Below are 9,728 nucleotides of genomic sequence, written 5' to 3'. Positions count from 1 at the left end.
AGGAGTAAGTTAGGATAGAGGATGTTGTTGATGTGTTGCCTAGATGTCGTCGTATCATGGAGGTCGAGGCAAACGAGTATAAACATATGAATTTTTTCTGGATGACTCTGAGGTGATGAACATTCTATATGCTATGATGGGGGAGGCACGAGAGACAATGCAATACATGAGGTATCGTAAGAGCAGGGGGGGCCTAAGTCTGTCATACTCAGGAATATATATTACTTATATTAGGAACACTATTTTTGGTTCTATTTTATTTTGACCTCATTGTGTACTTCAAATTTATTAACTTATATATATATATATATATATATATATATATATATATATATATATATATATATATATATATATATATATATATATATATATATATATATATATATATATATATATATATATATATATATATATATATATATATATATATATATATATATATATATATATATATATATATCATTTTCATATTATTCCGAAAGTGAGTGGTTTAATTTATTCAAAATTAAAAATTATATTATAATTAGAGCATCATTTTCATATTATCGTAATATATCGTCAAATTAATCAGAGCATATCTAAATCAAAGGCAAACATTATTGTTTGATGTTGTTTTAAAGATGCATATCCGAATTATGTCTAGTGTGAATACGAAGATGCATCTCCGAAATGATTTATGAAAAAAGAAAGCGTTTAACTAAGAAATGAATGAGGTGTGTATTGAGTTGTTCTAGAGATGCATCTCCAGAATAAATTTTGGAAAAAATATAGGGAGAGACTCAGTTAGGGTGTTTTTGAGTAGAGGTGGCAAACAGGCATGCCCGTCCTGTTTAGGCCCACCCTACAAAAGCCCTAAAAAAACGAGGTGAGGTGAGGAAAACTTTGTTGATGGTGTAAACCTAAAACTTTGTCCCGACCTGCAAAAGAATTAGTGCGGGGAGGGGCAGACCCGCATGCATTGCACCATTTTAACCTAAAAATTGCAAATTTTCATGTTAATGCCCAAGTCCACCAAAAAAAAAAACGGGACAAACATATTAGAGGGTGCCGATCTAAAACTTTTCTTCTATCCATTTTACTACTCCTATATTTAAATGAAGCGCATGACTTGTCTAATGATATGTTTCTAAAATTAAAGGGACAATTTTAAATTTTCATAACATATTTATCAACCATGGGTGGGATTAGCAATTCCTTAATATTAAGACAACAAGCCTAGAATTGAGTCCATTGGCAAGAACAAAGCCCAACTTATATATAAAGAGAAACACTCACACACACCACGACGCAGTTCCTCCGCTTACGGTGACGGAGGCTGCCAAGTTCAAACCGGAACAACCTTCTCAAATCTCAACTAACACACCACACCAACCCTTCACTTCCAAATCTTCAAAACGACAACGTATATAGGTATGTATTTTCCTCCACCACATCTAATATTAATATTATACTATTATCTTCTACAATGCATACACTGTTCGATTTTCCCAACCAATAATCAGTAATTGACCATTTATGTGATTAATATAGTTTGATTTAACTTAATGCGGTTGTAGGGCTTCTCATGGAGACGCAACCACACGATAATTTGCAGCACGCACCGGTTTCTTCTAGCGACGCCGATAACCTACCCAACGACGCGGTGGCTGATGTGGCGGCTAATGTTTCAAATCACAGGTGATTTGTGAATTCACTCGCTCGTTTTTCTGTTTGAGAAACTGTTGAAATTGATTTTGTTCTTGTGGTTGGTTTTTTTAGAGTCACCGAAGAAAAAAACGATGTTTCAAGAGACGAAGTTATTCAGATTCTTCAAGCTATTGCATCCTCCGGGAGGTTCTGGTGAGAGTTACTTTTGTGTTTTAAGCAGATTGGGACCTACTTCTGTGTTTGTGTTTAGTAGATCCTGTAAGGGATGTTAGTTTGTTTCTGGTTGTGATTTATTCTATAAAGCACCACAATCACCAAACACAGCTAAGTTGAAAGATGCTTGAAGATGGAATGCACTTTAAAAACTGGTATGGTGAATTTTTGTATAACAGGCATGACTGGGATAACCTCAAGAGTATGCTATCATTTCAGCTGAAGCAGGTATGGGGAGGTATGCTAGCATGCATTCTTCTTTATGTTAACGTTAATTCTTAGCGGTATGTTAGCAAGTAGCTTTTCATATATAGTTTATTGGGATTTTCTTATTCATACATCATACTTCTAATATGTGATATTTTTCATCTTTTATTTGTTGTACAGGTATTGTCCGAGTACCCTGAGGCAAAAATGACAAGTGAGCAGCAATATGCTTCGCTAAGAGAATCCTACTCTGATTTGGTCAACAAATTGAATGATGGTATGGTATACCACCTAGTTCCAATATTTTTGTTACTATCATTCAATTTCATACACATCAATTGAGACAACTCAATATTTGTTTTTAAAATATTGAAAAGTATATTAAAATTCTATCAGTGTTGTCAATTGCGGAGAGCCAAAATCCCGCAATGTCGGCCAATATTTACCATTGCGGCGAATCCAAAAACCGCCATGTATATCCGCCATGGCGCAGCTATTTGATAACACTGTATTCTATTAGTCTTTAGTATGTGAACAATGTTGTAAACTACTTAAAATACTTTTTCAAAAACTAATAAAAGTATTCTGGGAATATTAACTTTATAGCTGTGGGATCCAACATTAACCATAGCTACCAGTGTGTCATATTTCTATATGTGTAATTATAATACCATGCAAATATACTACAAACTATTAATGGTAAAATAAGTGGCTTTTCTGTCATCTCTACATTGTATATTATTTTGTAATAATTTTCTTAGAGAAAGGTCTATGTTAACATATTTGAATTCTTTCAATAGTTTTGGCTTTTGAGTTGGTCAACATGTATGTCTGGAACGAAGATTAACTGACACTTAATGAAACCAAAGCTCTTGGAAAAGTATCATTGAGACATAAACTTCCTAGTGAATGGCATCAGTTGCGTTGATCAAGAGTATCCCCTACATTCTGGTTTCCAATTTTATTTTAAAACTAGTTGATGCCATAATGAAGTAGTGACAGTCATTTAGCTGCTAAACATTTTTTTTGTATGCCAATTTTGTTAGACTAGGCCCGGATCCTGTTCTTTCTTAATCATTGACCTGCAACAAATCTCTTGAATAACGATCTCCTTTTAGTTTGCATATGCCATGTTACCTTGATATTTATATTCTTTTAGTAGTTTGAAGCTGTACTAATTATTTTTTGGGTACAATCTTTAATAATTAACTCTGAAATTCTTTTTGGAATCCAGCACTTACATGTTTTATTGATGGCCCACCATTTACATTGCAAAGGGTTTGTGAGGTAAATTTTCATCCATTGTACAATATTATATCTTGGCTCCAAATTTAGTCAAGTTTAACATGATAATACAGCACATTGTTGTCTAATAGCTTGTATTGAACAGATTCTATTGGACGCAAAAAACATTTATCCAAATCTTTCCAAGCTTGCTTTAGCTCTTGAAAAGGTATGCATCATAATGTGACATGTACACTTATTTTCAATTTTGTTTTATTTAACAAAGTTAAATATTCTGTGTTTGTAAATGGTTAATCATTCATTTTTTTGGTTGGTACTTGAATTATAAATAACTTGAACATTTTGCTTGACTTCTGTATGGTGTTTTTCTCTGTAGAATTTGTTAGTTACATCTACATTGACAATCTGCACTGATCCATATCCACAAGAACCAGTACAAGAGACTGATGCCATAGAGAAGCCAAGTGAAAAACAGCAGGAGCAGCAATCTGATGGCGTGCAGAATGGTACTGAGCCTTTGGTAACAGACAACGACGAAGTAATGGTTGAGGCTGATACGAGTGATGATGTGACCATTGAAATGGAAACTTTTGAAGACGCTAAATCATCAGAAAATGACCCCGAGCCAAATGCTAATAATGCACAAGCCTCATGATTACTATCCATATTTAAATACATAAACTGTTGAGCATAGACTCTTGTTTTCTCGCTATGGACTTCAAATGCTGAGAGCAATGTATATGAGGGGTGAATCCTTAGTGTTATTAAGCTCTGCTCTTGTGATAGTTAGAGCTAAGAATTTCATAGCACTTAAAATCAGAACGAAGTTCCTGTTTATGATCTCTTTGATGTTATGCTTGTATTGATAGCATGAGCTTGAATATCTCACTGTAATCTGCTTTTAATTTGTGCTCTGAAGTTGAATTCATAAACTAGTTCTTGAACATTGCAATTCTTATCAGCATATGCCAAAAGAAAGAAATATTAAGCTAGTATTAGTAAGTTTTAGTCTTATTACAAAAAATTGAATATATTATGTTCTTATACATGAATGGAAATTCTGATATAACGAGAGCAGTAAAGAAGATAATGGTATTATTTTCTTCATCTCTTGATGTGTTATTTGGTACACACACGTGGTAGCTGATAAAGATTAGTTTCTCAAGAAGAAAGAAACAGTTTTTATATTGTTTGAATGTATACTTTGACAAAAAGACAATTTTTTTCTTTTCAAATAGTGTATTTCGTGAATTATGTCTAATTTGTTTAGAAACATGAGATTGATAAAGATGTTTGGTCAAGTCAGATTTTTCTTTTATATATAAAAAAGTTTAGACTTTTGTTTGATTCCTCTCTAGATCTCATGATGTGCTTTCCCACTACAATGAAATGTCATAACGGTCTCTATGCATCTTTTTTTATCCACTTTTATCCATTCTTATTTTATTAAAATTTAATTCAGAGATGTATCTCCGTATAGTATAAAGGTGAGTCCGAAAATACAATTCCGTGAACACTCATAATTCAAAAATCAGAAAGTTTTATCGAGATACATCTTCAGACGCGTTTTATTCATAATCTGTGCCAGACCCTTCCTTCTTTCGCTTTCATTTTCTGAAAAGTCACTCAAAAAACTCCATTTGAGCTTTTTTGCTGCAAGTCATTTCCAAACTCTATTTGAGCAAGTTTCATTCACTTCATTCTACTTCATTTGTTGCAAAGTTACTCACTTCATTCAAGTTTCTCACCCTCAACTCTAATTTGGTAAGTTTTTCATTTAGTTGTTTTTTGTGTTTTGAATGATGTTTTAGGCAGCATAGGTTATTTAAGCTGCATTAGTGTTCGCAAATGTTTTTAACGAACAATCATGAGTTTAAAAGTTTGTGAGATTAACTCGAAAGATATCAAAAGCAATTTTGTGCAAACACGTGTACAAGAAAGTGTGTATGTGAAGTGACTGTGAATGTCTGTGTGCAGACAAAATGAAAACTCTAATGACGAAAAATCTTGAATTAAAGTAAAAGAACATTGCAATAAATTGCATTGAGTAAATGCACTAAATGACAGAAAGAGTAAAGTGTTTCAATTAAGAAAACATAAAGACAAATACAAAACAAGGGACGCAGACTCACATATTACTATTAAACTATTTTGCACTTTGACTTAGGTACTCCAATTTTATAGAGAACGTAAATGAAATTTGCGACCTCGATTATAATATATGAATCTGCTATATATATTAAACTAACGATAATAGTCCCTGACAGTTTATTCCTAGAAACTAGACACATCTTCTAGAACATGCAACTTAATCTATAATACACTATCACGTTGTCAGTACTTGAAAACTGTTGAAAACCATTATCCCACGTACGTAACTGCTCTTAGTGACTAGTAATTGCCTGCTCGTCGAAGGTGATTGCTAAAAGCACTAAGACCCCTCTCAAGTCTTTGGTTTCCAAAATCTTCTATGTCTTTGCAGTTCATCGAACGCTTCAACTTCTACATAGTGTCGAGTGATCAATTAGATATGTTCCCGAGACTCCTTCAAACCATGTCTCAAGATCTTCTCTTGAGATTCTTTCAAACCATGATTCAAGATGCTAATCGAAATGCTCCAGACGACATACTCATTCATGTCGACTTATGTCCATCAATGCGAACACTTAGCATTTTCCCTTTGCAACATTCAATTGACTTTTTCTCAAATGAAAATCCAAGCTAACAGATGCCCCCAAAAAATACCACTTTCAACCATATGGTCAAATGGAAGAAATGTGGTATTTTTTGCAACCATTCGACCCCGTTTCCCCAGTCTGTACAAGTCACATCAACAAAATATTTTATTATTTAATTATTATTTCTTGGTCATCATAACCACTTTCTACTAAAACATCACATCACAGACGCGTGTGCACTTGATCATCATCACCCATTATTTCCTAAGAGATTAACTAAAATAAAATTAAGACAAAAGTCTTTAATTTCCATTTTTTCATCTTTTCCGATGGCCTTTTAGTGTCAACTGTTGACCTGAGTGCGCCACGTGTCCAAAATCATTTGGAGGGAAAACTAAAACGTCTTCTTCCCTTGGCTATTTAACCCGTTCTCGCTAAAACCCTATTCTCTTTCACCATTTCCTTCTTCTGAAACACATATAGAAAAAAGAAACCCTAGAGTTTTTGTGCAGTTTTCTTTTTCTTTATCACATTTCTTCTGAAGAAAACCTTTGCGATCAACAATGGATCCAAGAGTTCAATCACGCCCTGCTTTAGCTGCTGTTATTAGAGAACCACTCTATGTCAATGACCTCACCTACATTCTTGAACCTTCCATGGAGGATGGAAGAAGAAATGTCTGGTACAACAATGCTCTGATTCCCTACTCCATTGCAAGTACCATCTATGCGTTCATGGGTCCTATCCCTAGGTGTATCGAGAAACCCCAAATACTGAAATATTTATTTTCCTACTTCTTTGGTTACAAACCCTTGTTGTTTATGGATGCATCCTTTGACTTCAACTTTTTAAAGAATAAGGTTTTCCATTTTTATCCTCCGACTAAGGGTGTTTCTTACATCCAATGGTTAGATAAGGTCCAAGAAAAGAAGAAATACTTATGGAGGGATTTAGGCATTTTTTACCTAATCCAACTGTCTCGAGTTGGTCTCAAATACAACTCCCACATGCTCATTGCATCCATGTGTTTCTAGGACACCTCGACCAACACCTTTCATCTTTCTAGTGGGATGATAACCCACACACTCTTCGACATTATTGATATCACTGGCCTTCGACCAACTGTAGAGGCTTTTGAGCCTTCAACCAAAACAAAAACAAATCCATGATTTACCTTCACCGGGACTGCTTACATCTCCTTCATCGAAGATCATAATGATTTGACAGATCAAGTGAATTCCTATGAGCACATTGCTTTTCTAACATAGTGGCTTTCCCAATATGTTTTTTGTTCTCGATCTGTTTAGGTGGGTAAAACGTTTGTTGCCTTGGCCACCCAACTCCATGAAGGGAGAAAACTCTGCCTCATCATATTGATTCTTTGTGGCTTGTATGAATCTCTAGGGCTAGCCTCTCAAGACTTGAAGCAAAGGACAAATATTGAAAGTCTTCAGAAAGGTGGCCCTATCTGGCTTTTGCAATTGTGACTCGACGCCACCTTTGAGCCTTCCCTAAAAACCAGGGTTTCTCCCAACTCAGAGGTAAGGGTCAAAGGTCCAAGACTTCCCCAACTTACTCTTGATGATGGCAAATCCGTGTCTAGGGAGATCTTTGAGACATATTTCAACATGTTCTACAAGTGAAAGTAATTTATTTCAACTATGGCACCACTTTCCAATCGACAGTGTGAACCTGAGTGGTTCAGGAAACCATTCCTTAATCCCTCGGGCCAAGATGAAAGGGATATACATGATACTCTATTGGCATGCTTCAAGCCTAATTCTATGTGGACAAGGCTTACCTCCTTCAAATCAGGTATAAGAGCAGATGCATACCAACCCAACTTGGCGGCCATAAAGTTTGGTTTGAGCCAACTGCTGCCTAAGAGCTTAGTTCCTCAAGCAAAGGTATTTTTCTTTTCTACCCACACACCCAACGAGAGGTGGCTGGAAAGTTGCCAAATATTTTGTAAAAGAAGGATTTTTCCTTGGTTCCTTTGAATTGGAGCTCTCTTACCATTACACCTAAGAGTTTGAGAAATGATGGCCCCTTCATTACACCAACATACCATATCACAACCTGAGAACCCAGTATGGTCGATGCTTTCTCTTTCCTAAGGGGCTCTGAGAAAAATAAAGGTAATATTTGGTCGACTAGATTACACTTATCTCATCTTGCCTTAGTTTTTCTCTTGGATTCTAATTCATTTTATATACCTTTTACATGTATTCTCTCCAATCCAAAGTCATTGACTGCTGACTCTTAAGGCACCAGCACTACAAGAGCTTCATAAGTAAAAAGGGTATCCAACCTTCATTTCCTTTAGTATTTTATTGTCGATGTCTTGATTTGTTTTATTCCTTCACGGTTGAAAGAAAGCAAATACCTCTTCTGCTGCAGGCCCTTCGAGGATAAAATAAAAAAACGAGGATGTCGACAATTATTCCAACGAAGAAACTCTATTTCATACCTTCTTTTTTTCTTACGATTATCTAACTTCATCCGTTAACCAATTAAAGCTTTGTCAAAACATGTTAGTCTCCTCATAAAGAAAGTGAGTTTGATATCAACGATGAAATTCTGCAGTCCCCTCCCCCTATCCCTCAAAAACTTCAGAAAGACACGACTATCAAAGTAGTTAATGCCAACTTTGCAAATAAAGAGGCAGGCAAGGCCAATGCCGAAACTTCCAGCCTTTTACAGAAAAAGAGAATTAGGCATTAACCCGTTACAACCTTTAAAGATGAAGGGACTGAGAAGAGCGAAGTCCCCCATTTAACCAAGAAGAAAAATAGTAGAACAACCTCTCAATAACCCGCTCAAAGTCCTGAGAGGTCACATTTGAGCCCACATCCAAACATTGATAAGGTGGATCCTTACTTTGTTCCTTTTATATTTCCATATTTTGAACTATATGCTAATTCAAAATCTTCAATTGGGAAGTCTGTCGATGTCGACCCTACAAACCCTTAAGCATAACCAGATGCATCCTGAGCCATGCTGATTTTTCAAGCATCAAATATACAACACCTTCGATGATCACTTCACCATTTGTCCATCTACATAGTGATGCTGGGAATGGTCGAGTCATCAATAAAATAAGATAAACTGATTGAGGGACTTTAGAGCCTATTGCAGAAACTGCTGAAAGTCCAGTTAATGAGGCTCCACCTGAAAATCAAGGTCAACCTACATATGAAGCCACTCTTCAGGCTGACAGGGTCAAGACTCTAATGCCATATGTTTTCATGGAAACTGGTATTTCATAAGAGACGGTTGAGGGCGCTCGTGTCGAGAAGACTCAAGATGTTGGAATTCCCAACAAAGTTAAAGATCCTATTGGGTCTCCTTCTTATGAAGGCATTCAGAAGCATACCCACTCTTCTCCCACTCCAGGGCCTCTGTCCCAAGAGAACCCAACCAAGAGAATCCAATCGAGGACTTCAAAAGGATTATGGATAGCCATGATAACTTTCTTGATGTATCTCTTAGTTCTCATGGTGCTTAGACCAATAATTTTGTTGGGTTGTTCCAGCAGCTGAAGTCCAGATTCGTCGACATGGACTTCATTCAAATGATCAAAGATTTATTGCCCTATTTGAGATCCAGAGGTAGGTTGCGAAGATAAACAATTCGGAGGTGTCGAGTCCATTATTGATTTTGTTTTGGACTTTGAGCATCTTTTTGAGCAATTTTTCCAAGTCGTTAGGCTTAAACAAGAGTTTGTCAGTCGAC

At 35.8% G+C, this 9,728-nt stretch overlaps 1 protein-coding gene across 1 annotated transcript; it reads left to right on the top strand.

The window, feature by feature from the left end:
• Nucleotides 1-1,244: 1,244 nt before the first annotated feature.
• On the top strand, nucleotides 1,245-4,259 carry LOC127101316 (uncharacterized). Its single transcript, XM_051038692.1, has 8 exons — nucleotides 1,245-1,413; nucleotides 1,560-1,680; nucleotides 1,762-1,842; nucleotides 2,043-2,091; nucleotides 2,251-2,347; nucleotides 3,305-3,357; nucleotides 3,461-3,523; nucleotides 3,692-4,259. The coding sequence occupies exons 2-8, from the start codon at nucleotides 1,568-1,570 to the stop codon at nucleotides 3,968-3,970; spliced, it is 735 nt and encodes a 244-aa protein (XP_050894649.1). The 5' UTR covers nucleotides 1,245-1,413; nucleotides 1,560-1,567; the 3' UTR covers nucleotides 3,971-4,259.
• The last annotated feature ends 5,469 nt before the right edge of the window (nucleotides 4,260-9,728 follow it).

The sequence above is a fragment of the Lathyrus oleraceus genome, chromosome 7, assembly GCF_024323335.1.
Source record: "Lathyrus oleraceus cultivar Zhongwan6 chromosome 7, CAAS_Psat_ZW6_1.0, whole genome shotgun sequence".
NCBI lineage: Eukaryota > Viridiplantae > Streptophyta > Magnoliopsida > Fabales > Fabaceae > Lathyrus > Lathyrus oleraceus.
This window is presented reverse-complemented; position numbering and strand designations above follow the sequence as displayed.

Bases quoted from the DNA above. Each gene is read 5' to 3' on its own strand.
- LOC127101316 (XM_051038692.1), top strand. From the start codon at position 1,568: ATGGAGACGCAACCACACGATAATTTGCAGCACGCACCGGTTTCTTCT. The intron at 2,348-3,304 runs GTATGGTATACC...TTTGGAATCCAG, and splicing joins GGTCAACAAATTGAATGATG to CACTTACATGTTTTATTGAT. The intron at 3,524-3,691 runs GTATGCATCATA...TTTTCTCTGTAG, and splicing joins TTGCTTTAGCTCTTGAAAAG to AATTTGTTAGTTACATCTAC.